At 44.3% G+C, this 23060-nt stretch overlaps 1 protein-coding gene across 1 annotated transcript in view; it reads left to right on the top strand.

The window, feature by feature from the left end:
* The window catches only part of LOC126455722 (dynein axonemal heavy chain 3), a 1249696-nt gene that overhangs the window by 936911 nt on the left and 289725 nt on the right, over positions 1 to 23060 (top strand). The window contains exon 53 of the mRNA XM_050091491.1: positions 7909 to 8067. Coding sequence (XP_049947448.1) covers positions 7909 to 8067 — 159 coding nt within the window. The remainder of the gene's footprint in view (positions 1 to 7908; positions 8068 to 23060) is intronic.

Here is a 23060-nt window from a genome sequence, read left to right on the forward strand (position 1 = left end):
ACAAGGCAGACAACAAAGACTGACAAGAGGGTTAAATAAGGTGATGGCCACATGGGCTAATATAACAATGAAAACAATGAATTATTGATAAAATTATGTAATTGTACAGATAAAAAAATTTACTCACCAAGTGGTGGCAGAACACACACATAAAATACTGTTGTGACTGGCAAGCTTTCGTAGCCAGTGGCTCCTTCTTCAGGTAGAAGGGTTGAAGGGCAAGGAATAAGGGTGAAGAAAAAGGACTGGAGATGTTTAGGAAAAGGGGTACATTTTGGGAAAGTCACCCACAACCCCAGGTCATGGGAGACTTGCCATACAGGTTGAGAAGAAAAGACTGATTGTTGGGGACTGCATCGGATGAGATGTGAAAACTTGAGGGCTTAAAGGTGGAAGAATGGGTAATATGCAAGACAGAGATTACTACTAAAACATTGTGCATGGTTAATGAGATTGAGAAGCTAAGTGCATTGTATGTAGCAGAGATTGGAGGTGGCAGTCAAAAATAGATGGGAAGGTCAATAAAAGAATCAAAGAGTAGTTACAGTGAAGAAAAGCTGAGACGGAAGAAAGTAAAGTAAATCAAGGCCAGGTGGCTGGCGAGAACCGAGGACATGCTACAGTGCTAGTTCCCACCTGCGGTGTTATAAAAATGCCTCTCATTCAAATCCTACAATCTGGAACTGTTGCAAGTTCTCAGAGAAATTAACAAAGAAAAACGAGCATAGTTTTGTATAGAAATGTTTAACAAAATGCAGACTGAAGATGATTTTTTTAAGAAAAATGCATTTAGTTACAATGCCACCTTCCATACCTGTGGAAAAATGAATTGACATAATGTTTGGATAGGGGATGAGCAGAAACCACATCACACAATCAAACAGGTGTGTTTCTCACCTAAAGAAAATGTTTTTTATGCTGTAAGCTGTAACAATATTTATGGCCCTTTCTTTTTTGCCTAATCAACTGTAACTGCCATATCATATCTGGATATGCCTGGGCATTACTTGATGCCTCAATTACAACAGAATATAGGCACAGAACTTATTTCCCAGCAAGATTTTACACCACCACGTTATCATCGAGAAGTTGTCCTGTATCTCTGCAGGAACGCGCTGCCGTGGATGGGACATAGCGGAATAATATCCTGTCCACCACGATCCCTTGATTTAACCACAGTGGACTTCTGTATATAGGGTTACATTAAAGACAAAGTGTTTGTTCCTTTGCTTCCACATTGATGAGCTGCAACAGCAGCAACAAGCAGCAAGTAGTACCACCATATACACTGACTGGCACAAAAAACGCAACACGAAATAACTGATGTGTAGTAATCCATTTACTCAGACTGCAGTGTTTTATCCTATATTTTAAGAGAGGATATACACTCCTGGAAATTGAAATAAGAACACCGTGAATTCATTGTCCCAGGAAGGGGAAACTTTATTGACACATTCCTGGGGTCAGATACATCACATGATCACACTGACAGAACCACAGGCACATAGACACAGGCAACAGAGCATGCACAATGTCGGCACTAGTACAGTGTATATCCACCTTTCGCAGCAATGCAGGCTGCTATGGAGACGATCGTAGAGATGCTGGATGTAGTCCTGTGGAACGGCTTGCCATGCCATTTCCACCTGGCGCCTCAGTTGGACCAGCGTTCGTGCTGGACGTGCAGACCGCGTGAGACGACGCTTCATCCAGTCCCAAACATGCTCAATGGGGGACAGATCCGGAGATCTTGCTGGCCGGGGTAGTTGACTTACACCTTCTAGAGCACGTTGGGTGGCACGGGATACATGCGGACGTGCATTGTCCTGTTGGAACAGCAAGTTCCCTTGCCGGTCTAGGAATGGTAGAACGATGGGTTCGATGACGGTTTGGATGTACCGTGCACTATTCAGTGTCCCCTCGACGATCACCAGTGGTGTACGGCCAGTGTAGGAGATCGCTCCCCACACCATGATGCCGGGTGTTGGCCCTGTGTGCCTCGGTCGTATGCAATCCTGATTGTGGCGCTCACCTGTGCGGTGCCAAACACGCATACGATTATCATTGGCACCAAGGCAGAAGCGACTCTCATCGCTGAAGACGACACGTCTCCATTCGTCCCTCCATTCACGCCTGTCGTGACACCACTGGAGGCGGGCTGCACGATGTTGGCGCGTGAGCGGAAGACGGCCTAACGGTGTGCGGGACCGTAGCCCAGCTTCATGGAGACGGTTGCGAATGGTCCTCGCCGATACCCCAGGAGCAACAGTGTCCCTAATTTGCTGGGAAGTGGCGGTGCGGTCCCCTACGGCACTGCGTAGGATCCTACGGTCTTGGCGTGCATCCGTGCGTCGCTGCGGTCCGGTCCCAGGTCGACGGGCACGTGCACCTTCTGCCGACCACTGGCGACAACATCGATGTACTGTGGAGACCTCACGCCCCACGTGTTGAGCAATTCGGCGGTACGTCCACCCGGCCTCCCGCATGCCCACTATACGCCCTCGCTCAAAGTCCGTCAACTGCACATACGGTTCACGTCCACGCTGTCGCGGCATGCTACCAGTGTTAAAGACTGCGATGGAGCTCCGTATGCCACGGCAAACTGGCTGACACTGACGGCGGCGGTGCATAAATGCTGCGCAGCTAGCGCCATTCGACGGCCAACACCGCGGTTCCTGGTGTGTCCGCTGTGCCGTGCGTGTGATCATTGCTTGTACAGCCCTCTCGCAGTGTCCGGAGCAAGTATGGTGGGTCTGACTCACCGGTGTCAATGTGTTCTTTTTTCCATTTCCAGGAGTGTATTGTTGATACGTGATTATATGGCAACTAGCTCTGCAGATGACGAAGAAATTGAGGAAATGTATGATGAAATAAAAGAAATTATTCAGATTGTGAAGGGAGACGAAAATTTAATAGTCATGGGTGACTGGAATTCGAGTGTAGGAAAAGGGAGAGAAGGAAACATAGTAGGTGAATATGGATTGGGGCTAAGAAATGAAAGAGGAAGCCGCCTGGTAGAATTTTGCACAGAGCACAACATAATCATAACTAACACTTGGTTTAAGAATCATGAAAGAAGGTTGTATACATGGAAGAACCCTGGAGATACTAAAAGGTATCAGATAGATTATATAATGGTAAGACAGAGATTTAGGAACCAGGTTTTAAATTGTAAGACATTTTCAGGGGCGGATGTGGACTCTGACCACAATCTATTGCTTATGACCTGTAGATTAAAACTGAAGAAACTGCAAAAAGGTGGGAATTTAAGGAGATGGGACCTGGATAAACTGAAAGAACCAGAGGTTGTACAGAGTTTCAGGGAGAGCATAAGGGAACAATTGACAGGAATGGGGAAAGAAATACAGTAGAAGAAGAATGGGTAGCTTTGAGGGACAAAGTAGCGAAGGAAGGAGAGGATAAAGTAGGCAAAAAGACGAGGGCTAGTAGAAATCCTTGGGTAACAGAAGAAATATTGAATTTAATTGATGAAAGGAGAAAATACAAAAACGCAGTAAATGAAGCAGGCAAAAAGGAATACAAACGTCTCAAAAATGAGATCGACAGGAAGTGCAAAATGGCTAAGCAGGGATGGCTAGAGGACAAAAGTAAGGATGTAGAGGCCTATCTCACTAGGGGTAAGATAGATACTGCCTACAGGAAAATTAAAGAGACCTATGGAGATAAGAGAATGACTTGTATGAATATCAAGAGCTCAGATGGAAACCCAGTTCTAAGCAAAGAAGGGAAAGCAGAAAGGTGGAAAGAGTATATACAGGGTCTATACAAGGGCGATGTACTTGAGGACAATATTATGGAAATGGAAGAGGATGTAGATGAAGATGAAATGGGAGATATGATACTGCGTGAAGAGTTTGACAGAGCACTGAAAGACCTGAGTCGAAACAAGGCCCGCGAAGTAGACAACATTCCATTGGAACTACTGACAGCCTTGGGAGAGCCAGTCCTGACAAAACTCTACCATCTGGTGAGCAAGATGTATTAAACAGGCGAAATACCCTCAGACTTCAAGAAGTATATAATAATTCCAATCCCAAAGAAAGCGGGTGTTGACAGATGTGAAAATTACCGAACTATCAGTTTAATAAGTCACAGCTGCAAAATACTAACTCGAATTCTTTACAGACGAATGGAAAAACTAGTAGAAGCCAACCTCGGGGAAGATCAGTTTGGATTCCGTAGAAACACTGGAACACGTGAGGCAATACTGACCTTACGACTTATCTTAGAAGAAAGATTAAGGAAAGGCAAACCTACGTTTCTAGCATTTGTAGACTTAGAGAAAGCTTTTGACAATGTTGACTGGAATACTCTCTTTCAAATTCTAATGGTGGCAGGGGTAAAATACAGGGAGCGAAAGGCTATTTACAATTTGTACAGAAACCAGATGGCGGTTATAAGAGTCGAGGGACATGAAAGGGAAGCAGTGGTTGGGAAGGGAGTAAGACAGGGTTGTAGCCTCTCCCCGATGTTGTTCAATCTGTATATTGAGCAAGCAGTAAAGGAAACAAAGGAAAATTCAGAGTAGGTATTAAAATTCATGGAGAAGAAATAAAAACTTTGAGGTTCGCCGATGACACTGTAATTCTGTCAGAGACAGCAAAGGACTTGGAAGAGCAGTTGAATGGAATGGACAGTGTCTTGAAAGGAGGATATAAGATAAACATCAACAAAAGCAAAACAAGGATAATGGAATGTAGTCTAATTAAGTCGGGTGGTGCTGAGGGAATTAGATTAGGAAATGAGGCACTTAAAGTAGTAAAGGAGTTTTGCTATTTGGGGAGCAAAATAACTGATGATGTTCGAAGTAGAGAGGATAAAAAATATAGGCTGGCAATGGCAAGGAAAGCGTTTCTGAAGAAGAGAAATTTGTTAACGTCGAGTATAGACTTAAGTGTCAGGAAGTCGTTTCTGAAAGTATTTGTATAGAGTGTAGCCATGTATGGAAGTGAAACATGGACGATAAATAGTTTGGACAAGAAGAGAATAGAAGCTTTCGAAATGTGGTGCTACAGAAGAATGCTGAAGATTAGATGGGTAGATCACATAACTAATGAGGAAGTATTGAATAGGATTGGCGAGAAGAGAAGTTTGTGGCACAACTTGACCAGAAGAAGGGATCGGTTGGTAGGACATGTTCTGAGGCATCAAGGGATCACCAATTTAGTATTGGAGGGCAGCGTGGAGGGTAAAAATCGTAGAGGGAGACCAAGAGATGAATACACTAAGCAGATTCAGAAGGATGTAGGCTGCAGTAGGTACTGGGAGATGAAAAAGCTTGCACAGGATAGAGTAGCATGGAGAGCTGCACCAAACCAGTCTCAGGACTGAAGACCACAACAACAACAACAACAACAACAACATGTGATTATTATTCTTTTCCGAATGGTGAAGTGTCGATTGTTTATTGCACTAACCTTAATCTTTCTTTTTTCTGCAAAACCTGAAAAACACTTCACTGCACATGAGGCAGTAATGTTATCCTGCTCTCATTTGTTGTACCTTGTATTGTTGCCATTTTAATCCTATGTGGTTGTGAAATCTTTCTGCTATTATCATAATTAGGTCACTGGAGTAAACATGCCATTAAAGCCTTAAGATCCCGCAAAAGGTGTTGCATCGGTGCAAGATACTCGCAGCATGCAATCGTAACAGAAATGTTGAGAACAGCACATTCCAGGTTTTCCAGAACCGCAAGAACATCAAGGGATATGGGAGGCAAGGAAGCTGGGATTAGGCTTGAGAAGAGCAACATGGGCAATAGACTACCACTTCCAACTTCACTTTCTCTTCAATTGTTGCTTCACAATCACTTAAGCTGATATAGACCCCACTAAGTTTGAGGGAGTCAATGTTAGTGGGGAAACTGTCAGAAGAAGACAGGAAGAAGCCAATTTTCAATTCTGAAATCTTGCTACAGGCCCAGAACTCAGCAGAGGGCATCGTGCAGCTCGACTAAATTTTACAAGGGATTATAGCAGCTGTAGAGTACAACAATGGCAGCAAATGTTGTCCACCAATGAGTCACGATTTGGCCTCCAATCACCTGACAGTGGAGAGAAACTCTGAAGAAAGCCCTAGGAAAGGTCTTCAACTTGCATACTGTCATCCAGGATGCCTTTTTACTGTGGGTAGCAATCAATATGACTGCAAGAATCGGTTTGGTTTTCATGGAGCATGGGTGCCACACAGATGGAAACCATTTTGGAGCAAGTTGTGCCTTACACTCTATCTATTGGTTATGACTTACTCTAATGAATGACAATGCGTGCCGCGTGTTGCGAGAAATGTGCAAGAGTTATTGGATGAAATGGAATTCATGCTTTGGCTTGGCCTCCTCAAAGCCCAGATTTGAATCCTCAACTGGGAAGAACAACAGGCAAATACTGTTCAGAGCCCCTAGAGGGCCTATGGAAGGCCCTCCTGAAAGTAAGGAAGGTGATTCCGCAAGAGGAATTAATCATGAGAATGCTTGAAAGGTTGGGTGATGTGATAGGTGCCAGGAGAAATTATACACGCTTCTGAAAATGCAGAGAGGTCTGTGAAGTGTAGGAAACCAAAACAGAGGTGCATTACATTCATGAAATTCTTCAAAATTTGCATGACACTTGAATCCAATTGTGTTATTTCTGCTTCTCCTGCTTAATTTCTTTATAATCACTTTTTTTTCCCTAGACACTTAGATGTGACAATAAGACAATATTTTACCACAAAATAGTAGATTGCTGTCATAAAAATGACTGGAAGTTAAAATAAAAAGTTTAAAATAAATTTTTGTCTGAGAAATTGAAGCGTTGGATTTTTCGTGTTGGTTAATGTATATCAAGACTTACTTCATATGATTTGGCAGGAAATTGATTACAGTCAGGACATTTGTTATGTTACAAAAGGTAACCACACTGAACATTTGTGAATAAAACTTGAAGACATACTGCATTGCTGTATCAAAAATTTCTGTAAGTTATTTATCTTTTTCACAAAATTACTTTTATGTAACTAATTTATAAACAACCTGTGTATCAGTAAACCATTAAACAACAGGTAATCCGTGATGAGTCTGGCCTCAGCAGCCAGAGACATTGGTCATGTATGTGTGTTGTTCTTGTGTGAATCTGTTCGTGATTTCTACTTATAGAAGGTCTTTTGGACTAAAGCTCAAATGTATAGCAGTCTTTTTGTTGTGCCTTCCTGCAACTCAACTTCTCCTCTATATGGTGAGTACCAATTATCCTTGCCCTAAGCTTGTCAGTGAAACATAGGATTCTGAAGTGACTTTCAAATTGTTCATGACTGAACATATGATAAAAGTTAGTCATAACTTTAATATGTAAAAGGGGAAGGATGTTAGTCAACACATTATACAGCAAAAATCACTAGACATCTGATTATAAATAATAGGGGAAACAATGAAACATAGAGATAGAGAAGATGGACAATAAAGTTGGGTTACAAGTAAAGTAAGCATAGTGATAAAAGATGTGAAGGGGTCTATTAAGTTGTTGACTTAAGGTTGTCTCTCAGTCTCTGTTTCCCTTTGATGTTATTTGTCACTTGTTTCACTTATGTATTGCAAGTTTTATTATTTTCACTCCTAAATGTGATAAGCACTATTTTATGTATTGTAAGTCCATCCCTTTACTAACTATACATATTTTAAATTTTGCATTTTATAATTATTCGCTCTGAAGCTCTTTGTATCATGCTATTTAAGCTCCCTTAGCATTACATTAAAGTCTAATTTTATGTAACACATTTACACCTGCTTGATGTCATTCATGAAAGACTTAATTGAATTATATTACCATTTTATATTCATATATCCTAACTGAAGTGTTAGTGATTTTATTATGTATATCTCTATGCAAATAAAATCAATTTGCCCTGTAGGTCAAGCCAACAAATGGGTTAAGAATATGGAACGTGCAAATGGACTTCGTGTCATAAAGTTCTCAGACAGTAATTACATGCGTGTTTTGGAATTGGCAATCCAGATTGGATCTCCAGTAATACTAGAAAATATTGGTGAAGATCTTGACCCTTCAATTGGTAAGCTTACTGTCACCTTACTAATTACATGATATGAAACTCGTGGAGATGAAATTCTACTTATTCTGACAAAATAATATTATTATGTATGATGATTAATTACTGTATTTGTCTGAGTAAAAGATGACCCTGAATCTCAATCAACTCCCTCTTCCCCCTGCCATGTCCTTTTTTAAGAGGCGTATTTTATTTTTTATGTACTCAGACTAATGAAAATTACTAACTATTTTATTGAAATTAAGTATCTGCCTAAAAAATGTATCATTTTATCTGTTCTAAACTTACACCATTTATTGATTGCCTATATTTTGATTATGCCAAGAGGAATATAAGAAATTATAATAAATGGTTTACATTAATTTTTATTTTCACTTCCTTTTTTGCTTTCCATCTAAGCCATTCCCTGTGGTATCATCATTTTTAGTCATCATCTTCACTGTTATCACTATCTAGGATGACAGCTTGACCTAACCCCTAACCAATGAGAGGTGACAAGAGAGGTAATGTATTTCTATAAGGGGCAGCAGTGAAATTTATAATCTTGGATGTCAGAAATATTTGCCTTTCTTACAAATATTTTATGATTTCTAAGGCTGTGGTTACGTTGGGACCTAAGGACACAGCTGTTTTTCCTGAATACATACTGGATTTTGCATCTGTGTGATGAGTGTGTGACAGTATTCCTGCATTTCTTGCTTCCTAACATGCCATCTGTCAACTGCTCTCTTATTGCCTGTATAAAACCAGCAGATGACACATCTCCTTTCATTCCCATCATATGTCATGGTGAGCTTAGACAACATTGTTGCTCAAAACATATAAGTACATCATTGGCTCCTATATAGACTTCTGAAGTTGACTTAATTCTGACAGAGTGACTGTGTGCCCACACTGACATGATGGCCAACATAAAAGGTCTACTGCCATCTCTGCATAATAGTTAGTATTCACTAAAGTGAGGTCTCGCAGGATGTGGATACTGCAATGTTTGTGTATGCCTGGTTAAGGTTAACCATTAATAAGCACTCATCTGGAGATAGATTGGGTCGAAAGTTGAACAAAGGGTAGCGGTTTGAAGGGCAGAGGGAAAAAAGTGCCAAGGCAAGAGCCAAATGGAAAAAAACCTCTGCAATAGTTGGGTCGGGCTGTAAGAGCAGTTGCGGTTTTCTTGCTGCCTGTGGCAGGTCATGCAAGAGTAGGCTTTGTTAATAGTGGGTATCAGGCAGGCCAATACCATTTCGTTGTGTGGTGGTGTTACTTGGTGGCTGCCACTGGGTGCCGGTGTTGATTTCTCAGTCCACATCAGCATACCTGTAACAGTTAGATCCATCATTGTTTTGTGTCCGATAGATCATACATCGGATTCACAGTGTAGGGTAATGCTAGTGGTTTGCTTGGGTGTCACCGTGTGAGCTTGTTGGTTTCCTTAGTGTTGGTCTGCTTTAATAGCAGCTGGCATACCAGCCAACATTGCTGATATGCAGGGGCTTGCTAACTTTGTCACTTGTGGGTGTATGTTAGCTTGCCATAGGTGGTTATGCCCTAGTTAGTAGAGTCATTGGCCGCTTATGCTTCCACGCATGTTTGTGATAATAGTTTCCCTGAATAAGGATGAAAGGATTGTTCGAGTGTCCCGAGTTCCTGTATAGTCGTGCGGCATTTTTTTTTTTTTAATACTTGCTTGACTGTTTCAAGGCAGTATTCATTTTTAAGATCCACAGTGCGTGTGTAGTGTGGAGCATTGCTAATGATGTGTAGCACTTTGTTCTGTATGATATGCAGGTGGTGCAGTTGTGTAGGAGCTGCATATCCCCAGACGGAAGCTGCGTACATCATTGGATGGAGGTCAAATCAGTGTAATGTATGTGGACCTCGACACACTCCTATTCCGTGTACTTTCCCTGTTGAGCATTGGGTAGAGCTGTTTGAGCCTTGCGTGTGTTCTGTTGGCAACATATTCAGTGTGGTCGCCCATGTAAGTTTCCAGTCCAGCCAGGCACCAAGATATCTGACTTTCCCTCAGAAACCTATTGGGCATGCATGTAATGTTACCTGTTGACAGTGTTGATGTTTGCACAGTAGCTTTGGTCTGTGTGTGAACATAACTGCTTTGCACTTGTCGACGTTTACTGTAATACGCCATTGTTCCCACCAAGGCTCGGCAGTTCTGAGTGCCATCTGCATTCATGAATTTATGTTTGACAGTTTCCAATTTTGTGCAAAGATGACTGTGTCATATGTATAGATGGCTAACGTCGTGTTCTGTGTTTCTGGAAAGTCATTAATGTACAGGTTGAACAAGATGGTCCCGAGGATGCTTCCCTGGGGTACTCCAACTGGGATACCATGTTGTGTTGATTGTTTACCCTACAGATCGGTGTTAAAACATCTGTTCATGAGATATGAGTGTATGAGACATATGAGTCCACTGGGGAAACCAGCATCACTTAGTTTGCATATAAGGCTGTTGGGCCAGAAATGGACAAAAGATTTTTCAATGTCCAGGAACACTGCCCCTGTGACTTTGTTTGTGTTGTAGCCATGTGTTATATGTTCGGCTGCATGGAGAAGTTGTTATGTTGTTGAGTGGTGATTCCTAAAGCCAAATTCCTCCAGTCTAAGGGTGTCATTGGCAATGCAGTGCGTAGTGGTGCATTTTAGTATTGCCTTCTCAGCAATCTTGCTGAGTGAGCACAGCAGGTTGATGGGCAGTTGTGGGAGGGAGTGGTCTTTCCGTGGCTTCCTGAACATCAGGACCTTGACCGCCTTCCAAAAGTCAGGGAAGTTTTGGCGTTTTAAGGTGGCATATGAAGCACAGGGGCTTTCCTAGCATTTTTATGCTTGATAGCCCAAGTAATATCTTTTGTCTGATTTTGTCACACCAGGGGTAGGCTACAAGTCGTGTAACCTCCTGGTCCTTTTCAAGGAGCCAATTTTGGCATAGAAGACACTGCAAGTGTTGTGGCCATAAGCTCTGCCTTCTCCTTCACAGAGTAAGCTGGTCCGTCTGATCCTTGTAGAGTGAGAATGTAATGTTTCTCCATGGTGAAGTGTTTGGCTAGCTATCCCTGTGAGTTTCTGCCCCCATTGTTCGTTTTGAAATGTTTGAATTTTGTCCTGTATTATCCTGGAGTCTATTGACATGCAGTTTATAAAACAGGCACCTTGTATGCTGCCAGTATCTCCTGAGGCGGTTCCTCATTGAGATAAGGCCCAGGATTTCCTGGGACAGGGCTGTCCAGTGTTGTTTTGGTGTTGTACATGGACTAGCATCAGTCATCACGTCTTGGACAGCAGTAGTAAGAGCCTCCATCACATCATTAATTTGTTGCGTGTTGTTAATTTCTTGGGTGTCCAGAATACGACCATCAAGCATTTCCTTTAACAGATGCCAATTCACGTGCTTGTAGTTCAGTATTCTGCATGGTTCTTGTAGTTCAGTATTCTGCATTGTTCTGTGTCCTGCAGTGTTTGTTCTGTGTGTAGTATTACAAGCAAGTGGTCTGAGTCCAGATCGTTTTCAGCCATTAGGTTGAGTGTGCATGTGATGCCCTTGATGAGGACTATGTCTGACACATCTGGTCTGAGTCAGGCCTCCACAGGCATGTATGTGGGAATGTCTGGTCCGAGTATAATGTACAGCCTAGTGCATGTTCGTACAGATCTTGCATTGGAGGTACATATTCGTGAATTCCAGTCAGGGTGGTTTTCTTTTAGATCTCGAGCAGCCATTATCATGGTGCTGTGTTGAACTGTGCTGATACTGCATGTTACTATGTTTTCAGGAGGGTTGTACAGTGATACCAGTGCGGTAATTGCTCCATTTAACTTCACCCTGATGGCCTTGGCTTCTAGTCTCTCAAGCGCAGGGAGCTCGATGTTTGTGTGTTCTATGTCTTTGTGTATTATGATGGCTGTGCCAACCCCATTCTTGCCATCCGCTCAGTCAGTATGATAAACACAATAATGTGAGATGTTTAACTGTTTGTGAGGCATAAGCAGTGTCTCGTTAACTAGGGCAATTTGGATACCCTTTTGCTCCATGAACGCAAGTATTGTGACTCTTTTGTTTGTGATCCCATTGGCATTCCAAAACAGGATCTGTGAGTTTGTGTTGGCTTTTGCATTTCGGGGCTGGTGTGGTGTGTTATCCATGCATTGGTGTAAACAGCGGTGTGAAATTAGTTTTTATGCGAGTCCAGTTGAGCGAGCCGTACATGAACTGTGTAAAGAGTTTGAGACACACCCCATAATTGTCATGACTACCTCGGAGGTTGTGAGCCAGGGGAAAAATGTCTCCATTATTCTTTGGAGCATTGAGTTAATGTTGGGACTATCGGCCTGTGGGTTATTGGTTATGTCACTGTATTGGTTGTATCAGTGGCCGCTGGTACTTGTGTTGGCATCTGGTGTGGACTGGCTTGTGTGTCAGCTGTTTGAGTCGTAGTAGTTACGGACACTTGTGAGGTCTCTGTGGAGAGTGGGTGTGTTGTGTGGGTCATTGTGTTGGTGTCTGAATTGTGTACATGCATATTGGTGTCCTGTTGTCTGTCTACTCGTTGTGGTGTGCTGTGGTGGTGTTTCCCCTGTTTCGATTGTTTCTCCAACTCCAGCGTTGTGGGTGCCCCTTTGTAGGTGAATCTTCCGTGGTCTGTGGTGGGCTGCAGTCCGTGATCCCTGGGGGTAGGGTGGTGTTGCTATTTGTGTTTTGTGATGTAGCCAGTGCCAGTGTGGTGATGGGTGTTGTATGTCTTGGCTGTATGTCTTCTTCTGGGGATGTTTGTTGTGTGTATGTGCAGTTCTAAGGTTCCTCTGACCACCGCACACTGCTGGGGGTACCAGCTACAACTCCAGCAAGGGATATTTCACTCCTTACTGGGTGCAGAGTCGGTTTCGGAGCTGTGATGGCAGTAGTTTTTACATGTTTGGCTATTTTGCACCTCAGAGCCTCCTTGTACACAATGCACCCCCTGTAGTTGGCTGGATGTGATGCACAAAAATTGGCACATTTGGGTGGTGCTGGGTTGGGGAGTTTGCAATGTTGGGTCGTGTAACCACCAGCACATTTGCAGCAGTGGGGAGTGAGACCATATCAGATACCCGCATGTGCAAAGCGTTGACAGTTGTGGCAATGTTGGAGGGTGCGCAGCCTATTGTAAATCTCTACATTGATGAACGTGTGAAGAAATAATTTCGTCTTCATCAGTTCGTCTAGCTCAACCGTGTAGTTATGTGACAGTCTCATTGTGTTATTCGATTTACACGAATACATTCCCACTCAAGGGCAGTCAGTTCCTTGTGTACTGTCTCAGAGTCGAGAGTCTACCCCCTTGATTATGTACTGCTGTATCTTTTCCAATACAGTCCTTACATGTAATGTTCTACCTTTCTTTCTTTCAGAAAGTCCAGCAGTTTTGTATAATCTGACTTGTTTACCATGTGCAGTGCAGTGTGGTCCCTATTGAGTTTAGAGTAGTATGTTGTGGGGTTGTGCTTGTTATTAAACTCTTTGTTTATGAGACTAAGGTCTCTGTTGTTGTGTACGATGACTGGCGTGAAGCCATCCGAGGACTTTTTTAGATTCTGTGTAGCTGCCTGAGTGTGCTGCAGTCATAGAGTTGTTTGTGGTATTCCCTGTGTCGCTGGTGTTGCTATTTTGCATTGTCAGAGTTGACAGCAGCACTCAGTAGTTGCCCCATGAGTTTGTGGGCCGAGGATGGAATAAACCTCTTATAAACAACCCCTCAATCTCAAGGTGTGCTGTGCACTGATGAGATGCATGGCTGTTGAGATGGAACAGTCATTAGCAGGAAACCTCTGGGGAACCTGCCGCACCTCAGTTGTATAAGGCTTACCTAGGCACGCGGGGCTCTGTCTAGGTGGACTTCTAGTTCCCTAGCTGCTCATGGGACCAAGATGGAACCCTCGAACTTTTATTCTTCTCCTTCCAGTGGAAAGGGTGGGCCGCTGGTAGGTTCTAGCACCCAATCTAACAAGAGGGCTCGTGTAGCCAGTCCTCCTGATTCAGGTAGTAGTAACAGAACGCATGCTGCTTCACAGAATGTGTTTCTCATAATTAAAAGGAAAGATGGGAGTTTTGAAAAAGTTTCGCCATTTTATATACAGAAGGGCTTAGAAGGTATAGCTGGCACGTTAAAGTCTGTAAAGCGCTTGCGAAATGGCACCTTGCTGGTTGAAACATCTAGCTTCCAGCAAGTCCAGAACCTTCAGAAGGCACAATTTCTTGGGGAGTTTGCGATAGAGACTGAATTTCACAACACCTTGAACTACAGCAATGGTGTTGTGACTTGCAGAGATCTCGTTGACATTCCCCAAGATGAACTGAAGTCTGAATGGTCCCGGGAAGGAATTGTCGACATGCAACACATTATGAAACAGGTGGATGGTGCTCTCATGAAATCTGATTCATTTATCCTTACGTTTAACAGCACCAAATTGCCAGAGCATGTGAAGGCAGGTTTCGTACGTCTCAGTGTACGGCCTTATTATCCCAACCCCATGTGGTGTTCTAAATGCCAACACTTTGGCCACACTACTCTCGGCTGTAAAGGGGAAGCCACTTGCGGGAAATGTGGTAAAGCCGCCCATGAGGGAGTTGGTTGCTCCTCTCCTCCCAAGTGTGTCAACTGCTCTGGGGATCACCCTGTGTGGAGTAGGGAATGCAGAGTTTTCCTTGAGGAACGGAAGTCCATGCAGCCACCCACGTTCGCTGCCTCCTCCTCTTCCGTTCTGAAACAGCCAGTCTTGAAAACTGATGCCGCTACACAAACAGAGGTTGCTACTGTCAGCACTAGCACCTGCATTTGCCAATGTATGTGTGCTGCTGCCGTTCCTGTGAAGCCTGCTGCTCCCCCTCCCTCCCCCCGCCGCCCATCCAGCCCCCACACCCCCCGGCCTTCTGACCAGGCCATGGTAGCTAACATCATGGACCTTCCTGCCACTTCCCGGGTCCAGTCTTGTGCACTGCCCAGTGCTGCTACACCCCCTACTGCTTCTGAGGTTTTGGCTCCAATGCCACCTTAGGCCAAAAAATCTAAGCCAAAGCCAAAGGTAAAGACTCACCTGCTGAAGGAAACTGAAGTTATACAGTCTGATGAAGTTGATGTCATTCTCACTGACGTCTCTCTCGACTCCTCTTCAGAGGCGATGGAGGTTGATGTCAGACTGGGGCAATCATCTCACCCCAAAACTGAACCTCCACCTGTTGTGGGCTCTCCTCCCCAACGGAAAGTGAGAATGAAGGTACTCCCACCCTGATAGATGGCTCCCATTATACAGTGGAACATGAATGGATTCAGGGCACATGTGGAGGAGCTGAACCTCCTAGCACGACAATGCCCCCTGTGCTTGTGTTTACAGGAAACACATTTAAAACCATCTGATGCTCCTGTACTAAGGGGCTATACATTATATCGCAAGGATGACCTGACTGGGGAAAGGGCCAAAGGCGGAGTTGCCGTGTTTGTCAATAATGACCACCACTCTTCTGCTCTCCCCATGGATACTCACCTGCAAGCAGTTGCAGTTGAAATTCATTCATGTTGGAGGCTTACCGTTTGCTCCCTTTATTTACCTCCTCTGCATGCAGTGAACTTAGAGGCTCTCACAGATCTTATCGCACAACCCCCCTGCCCATTTCTCCTCCTGGGCGACTTCAATGCCCATCATGTCCTGTGGGGCTCCACTTCTCTTTGCACTCGAGGTCGAGTTTTGGAGAGCCTCCTAACATGTCAAGTGTTGTGCATCCTCAACACAGGTACTCCGACTCATTTCTGTTCTGCTACAGGGTCATTCTCAGCCATTGACCTATCTTTCTGCTCTCCAACCCTCATCGACTCTGTTCACTGGGAGGCCATTGACGACCTTCATTCCAGGAATCACTTCCCCATCCGCATTCATCTCGTGGATGGTGTATTGCTGGAGTAGAGGCCGCCATCGTGGATGATTGGCAGGGCTAACTAGCCACTGTTCAGTCGGTTGGCTGTCTTTGAATGCCAGCATACAGGAATGGGTGAATCACATCACACTTGTGATCCATCATGCTGCTGACCTGTCCATACCAAAGTCTTCTGGCCCTCTTAAGCGGTGCCTTGTGCCTTGGTGGACAGAAGAGTACCATTCAGACATCCAGGACAGGCGTGCAGCTCTTCGACGATTTAAATGCCGCCCAACAGCAGCCAATCTTACCGCCTTTTGAATCGCGAGAGCCAGGGCACGCCGTGTCATTAAAGAGAGCAAGAAAAGGTTATGGCAGGAGTTCCTGGACTCCATCAACTGTTCCACTTGTTCCACAAAAGTACGGGAAGCCATCCGGAGGATTTCCGGTAAACACAGCCGTTTACCAATTGCTGCAGTACTGAACCAGGGATGCCTCCAAACGACACCCAGAGCCATTGCTCAGTCGCTGGCAGAGCATTTTGACCAAAGTACTGCTACCGCAAATCAGGATCCAGCGTTTCATCACTACCATGCGTCTGTCGAGAGAGCAAACTTGGACTTTCGGTCGAACAGTTATGAGGCCTACAACTCCCCTTTGTCCATGTGGGAACTTGAATCGGCACTTACTGAGACTTCTGATACTGCACCAGGCCATGACCGCATCCGGTACTCCATGCTTTGTCATCTGCCAGCGGTGTCAAAGGAAATCCTCCTCGAATGTTTTAATCTCATATGGCAGTCAGGAGTGTTCCCCACCTTGTGGAGGGAAGCAATTCTCATTCCTCTCCTCAAACCAGGAAAGGACCGCATACGTCCCAGTAGTTATCGGAGTATCACCTTGACGAGCTGTGTCAGAAAGACCGTGGAATGGATGGTTAACCGTCGTCTGGTCTGGCTGTTAGAGACCAGACAGCTCCTTAGCCACTTTCAGTGTGGATTCCGAAAATTTTGGTCCACGGTCGACAACCTGACCCTCCTAGAGGCAGCTATTCAGCAGGCTTTCCTCCGTCAGCATCACTGTATTGGTATCTTCTTTGATATCGGTAAGGCATATGATACTACTTGGAGACACTGTATTCTTGCACAACTGCATCAATGGGGCTTTTGTGGCCGCCTCCCCATTTTCATTCGGTCTTACCTGTCTCAGCGGTTTTTTCGAACCCGAGTTGGTAACACACTGTCTGATCGCTTTGAGCAAGAGAACGGTGTCCCCTAGGGCAGTGTTTAAAGCGTTACCCTCTTTGCCATGGCCATCAACAGTATAACGTCTACAGTGAGGAGTCCAGTACACTGCTCCTTATTTGTGGACGACTATGTTGTTTTCTGTTCCTCCTCAAGTGCTGCAACCATGAGCCATCAGTTGCAGCTAACAGTGCGGTGGTTAGAGGAGTGGGCTGCATAGACGGGTTTTCAGTTTTCTTCCGATAAGTGTGTTTGTGTTCATTTTAATCGTTCTCATCGTCTTTTTACTTTGCCTGCCTTGCATACGGGGGATACTGTCCTACATTTTAGAGACACAGTGCGGTTTCTGGGCCTAATTTTTGACTCCAGGTTGTCATGGCTGCCACACCTACGCGACTTGAAAGCCAGAACCTTGAAGGCACTGAACATCCTCAAGTGCCTAAGCCACAGGTCTTGGGGAGTGGACAGGGCGCGTCTTCTTCAGTTTTATCCAGCTTTTGTGCATTCATGGCTGGACTATGGGTGTACAGTGTATGGGTCACTGGGGCTGTCTTATTTGCAGATCCTTGACGCTGTCCACCATGCTGGGATTCGAGTGGCCACGGATGCTTATCGGACCAGTCCCATACCCAGCCTCTGTGCTGAGGCTGCGGAACCTCCACTTACCATCCGGCGGCAGCTCCTGCTTGTGCGCCAGGCATGTAAGTTTTTTGCAGGTCCCACCTCACCTGCTGAACATCTTGTTGCTCATCCACCTCTGGACCGCCTTTTTTCCCACCGTCCCCAGGCTACGTTGCCATTTGGGATCCATGTGCAACGTGTGCTAGAGTTCCTCGGTGAGGAGTCTGTACAACCCCAAATCCTGGGTTTTAACTGCCTGCCACACTGGTTACTGAAGAGGTCCAGAGTGATTTTAGATTTATTGCAGTACAAGAGAGATTGCACTCCTGCCACCGTTTTTAATGCAGCATTTTCTTCCATTTTATCTGAGCACCACAACTATGTAGCTGTTTTTACGGATGGGTCGAAACAAGGGGATTCCGTTGGTTGCTCTGTTGTTTTTCGGGATCGTGTCCTCAAGGTCCGACTGCCTCAGAATTTTACTGTCTTTGATGCAGAATTGTCTGCAATCTTGCGGTCACTGTAGCAGATGAGACATTCTTCCTGTCCTAAATTGCTTGTCTGTTCTGATTCACTAAGTGCCCTTCACTCTTTGCAACGTTTGTATCCAGTAGATAAAATAGTCCAGACCGTCCAAGATGCCCTCCTCCAACTACAGCGATTGGGAAAGTGGTGGCTTTCTGCTGGGTTCTGGGGCATGTCGGCATTGCTGGGAATAAAAGGGCAGATCTCGCAGCCAAGGAGATGTGCCTCGATCCACAAGTATCTCAGTGTGCTATACCCCTGCATGCGCTCACCTCGCTGTTGAGCTCACAAGTCATGCGTCAGTGGGAGGATGAATGGCTGGAAGTGACTGACAATAAGCTCCATATACTCAAGCCCACAACGCGTGTGTGGTGTACTTCGTTTCAGCCCCATCGACGGGACAAGGTTCTCCTCACTCGGCTTCGGATAGGCCACAGCCCTATGACACATGGCTTCCTACTCTGGCGGGAGGACCCTCCCATGTCTGGTGCTTGTGGCGTCCAGGTCACTGTGCGCCACATTTTATTGGATTGCGTTTTATTTTCTGACCAGCAGGCCGTGGCTGACTTGCCAGCGGACCTGCCATCTCCTTTAGGCAACACTCGGATGAATGTGGTTAAAGTTTTCAAGTTCTGTGCCATGTCAAATGTTTTTACAAATATTTTAGGGAGAGGATCTTAATTTGCTCACTGTGTGAAGAGCTCTCCCATATTTTATGTAAGTGGCCAGCCAATGACAATTTACTGTGGCATTCTTGTTGCTACATTTTCCCTTCCCTTACATTCTACTTTCTTATGTAGCATTTTCCTTCTTTTCCTGCTTTCTTTGTGTGTGTGTTTCAGTTTTATTAGGTCTGTCCACATTCGTTCCCTTTAATGTGTGTCAGGGCGCTGATGACCTTGACGTTGAGCACCCATAAGCCTCAACACACACACACACACACACACACACACACACACACACACACACACACAGTGTTTGTGGGCTCACCTGTTTGTGTGTCTTTACGGGGTTTGTGTCATGGACCGAGCTACTGCCACGGTCCGTCTTCCATGTTGTTTATATCCTCTGTCGATGCTGGCTCCGGCTCAGTCCCACTGACAGAGCCAGAGCATCGCCAGAGGTGATAGACAGGGCACGTCAAACATGTTTGCGGCAGTCGCTTGTGTGTGTGTTGCGTGTGTCGGTGTTTGCGTGTGTTCACTCTCCATGAACAACTCAGTCAGTTATTGCTGCTCGGTAATCTGCTGATCTCTCAAGGCAACTGCCTCTTGGAACATGGAGAGTGGGACGGTGATTCTGGCGGGAACAACCAGTATTCCACCTCTTGTGCTGCAACTGTGCTGCGCGGGTTATTGGGGGGCGGGGGGGTTCACAGCGATTTTCCTTGTTTTGAAAAATGGCAACCTTTTCTTTTTTTTTTTCTTTTTTTCGGTGAGAGTGTAATATTTTTGTGTACCTACAGAAGAGGAGAGTCCCTAGAGCCTATCTGCGTGAAGTGCAGTGCGCAGTGCAAGAGAGTGCATGAAGACAAGAGTGGCCTACAGTGCACAGGGTTATCCAATTTGAACGGGCCCCTGACACTGAAGAACAGTAAAAAAGAATGGGATAATCCTGCAAGGAGGGGTTTGCAACCGAGGCTGTGAGGAATTGAGCTGAAGCTCTTGCTCGGAAGCATTAAGTGGCTTGCACTCGTTCCCGGTGCTCTGAAGAGCATCACCGGCAGCTATTCCTGTTACAGCTTATTAGCGACCACTCCATAGAGATGTCTTAGGGCAGCTATGCCAACTGCGGTCCACTCACGTCAGCTGCTTGACTGCGAATAGGCAGACTGCTGTTCAAAAGATTTAGATGTTCATATAAAGCCGAAGTATTCAGTATACGTCCCTGCAGTTGGCAGCATGATAAAAACTACTGCCTACTCACCCTCCTGTCCCCGCATTTGTCCAGTTCTCGGCCATGCTGGTGTCACTGTTGTCACTCCAGTCCTTCTGAAATTGTCGAAATAAATCTGCATGTGACCTCAACTGCCAAAGTTTCAACTGAAAATTAATGTAATATGGCCCGTGTATTAATCTATCACATGATGTAAAAATGTTTCTCTCAGCAGCAATAGTCTAAACTCTGAATGCAAGATGACCCTGTATTTTTCAAATGATGAAGTTGGGAAAACCTCATCTTATAATCAGGTATATTAGTTCACCAGTGCTCCACATATCTTTTACAATGTAAGCTTCAGGTCACTGAATTTAGAAACTTAGAAAAATTCTACTAACCTGAATTTTCATTTTAACTTTTGTAAAGTAATAATTATGAGGGTAATCCCAAAAGGAAGGTCTCCTATTTTTTTATAAGTACATAGACCTGATTATTTCTACATTGGCGTACATCAGTTTACAGCTTGAACATTTAGCTATTTTTCGACATAATCACCATTTCTGTCGATGCATTTTTGTAGATGCTGTGGCAGATTTTGTATACCCATGTCATACCAGCTCACCGTCATGCTGTTCAGAAAGTTATGAACCACTTCTTTTACCTCATCATTGGAGCTGAATCTCTGGGACCACAATTAATGCTGACAGATACTGCGAGACTCTGAAAAAATTCAAATGGGCAATTCAGAACTGGAGAAGAGGAATGTTGAGCAAGGGCGTACACATTCTCCGTGACAATGCTCACCGACACATTGCTCGGCAAACTGTTACTCTCCTGCAACAGTTTCAGTGGAACATAATCACCCATCTACCCTATAGTCCTGACTTGGTGCCCAGTGGCTATCACCTGTTCCCTATGTTAAAAGAACATTTGGCCGGAAAGCGATTCAGCTCCGACAACGAGATGAAAGAAGAGGTTCATAACTTTCTGAATAGCATATCGGCGAGCCGGTATGACATGGGCATACAAAAACTGCCACAGCATCTACAAAAATGCGTCGACAGAAATGGTGATTATGTCAAAAAATACCTAAATGTTCAAGCTGTAAACTGATGTAAACCATTGTAGAAATAAACAGGTCTATGTTCTTATAAAAAAAAATAAGAGACCTTACTTTTGGGATTACCCTCATATCAACACACCATGAATATCATTTTATTGAGGTCACATAAAATGTCTTTTGGATTTATGCAAAAGCAATTAAGTTCTCAAGTAAAGTTGTGCTGGAGAAGAAAGGTATATTTATAATTATGGAACAAATTTGCACAGTATCTATTTATGTGATTGTATACATTAGATTATTGACATCAATAAAGCGGAGCACATCTAATTGCTAATCCTTTGCGACAAATGCAACTTTTCTGGGCCTTGTTTTAGCTATTGAGTGAAGCGTGCTTCATGATTCTGATTTCCAGTCTGATAATAACTATTTCATACTCTCCAAAATTCCATTGAAATTGATCTGTATGGAATGATGGAGCAGAAAGTGTCATAACCTCAGTCCAGGAGCTGTTTTTCTGAGGAGTTCTAGCCCAACAAAGTATGCAACAGAAGTTCAACAAAGTTTTGAAAAGTAAGCAAGAGATACTGACAGACTGAATCTTCTAATCCCCTGAGGATATTTCAAAGCTGCGCCTTGTTCGAAATAATTGGCTGGCTGCTCATGGGAATAAATGCACTGTAATATTGATGCTGATCTTTCAGAGTAGGCTTCCTTTCATTTCAAGGTACCTCTTTAATTCTCTCAATTTATCCTGATTTTGTTTTCCTTTTTATTTAGTATAAGATGTTAAAATCCATACATTAAATGAGTCTCTAGATACGGACTTGTGAGACTTTCATCAACATGTACCAACCCACTACTAACAAAGTGCATTGAATCCTGCATGGAACTGCTCCAGCACCTATTTGAAAGGGACCTTTCTCCTGTTCCCTAAAACCGTCCTCTACTGTTTGTTATTCCAGGTGATTTCTCTCTTCCAGAATCTCCTCTTCTCAGGCCATCTGTGATCTCATTATCCCTGCGGGCAAGGCTTCCACCACATAACAGTGCTCCTTAACTCCAGGCAACATGTGGCTTAGGGCAGTATCAGTTCCTCGTAACCCCATTCCTCCCATTCAGACTGAGCTGCATAACTCCATAGAGTTCCTAGTCCATCAGTTCCTATCTTCCATCTACTTCATAAACATGCAAGTACAGACATTCTGTTGTCCATCCACCTCTGATGTTGTAAATACAGCTGCAGGTATCCTCAAGGGATCATCAGCTGACCTGTCATAATTTACAGGGGTGACAAGACCTAGAGAGAACTCATCCCAACCAACGTGGATGGTTCCCAAATTGCCTCAGCGGAGTATCTTCGAGGCTGGTCAGTCTAGTGAGGTCGGTACCATAGATCGACGTTCGCTGCCCTGACAATAAAATGCCATGCAATTTTGTGACGTGATGCCACAGTGAAAACAATGCCCAAAGAGCTGGCATTTTTTATGGCATTCTGTGTCTAACCCAGCAAATTATGTTTTCTGAGAATAAATCCTGTACTGTCAGTAAAGCTATCTTCAACGCCATAGTGGGAACAGTTTTCACATTCTAAGCTGTATCAGCATCAAGGTGGATGCACGAGATGTTGTAGACATCAAAAACCAATTCAGTCCCATTGGTAGTTAGGATAGAGTGTGGATATTTGTGTGCTTAGTAATGGTTTTATACAAGATTGGATTGTTTATATATTTGAAGACATTGAAGTCCTTCAGCTGTTCATTTGGGA

The sequence above is a fragment of the Schistocerca serialis genome, chromosome 2 (assembly GCF_023864345.2).
Source record: "Schistocerca serialis cubense isolate TAMUIC-IGC-003099 chromosome 2, iqSchSeri2.2, whole genome shotgun sequence".
Taxonomy (NCBI): Eukaryota; Metazoa; Arthropoda; class Insecta; order Orthoptera; family Acrididae; genus Schistocerca; species Schistocerca serialis.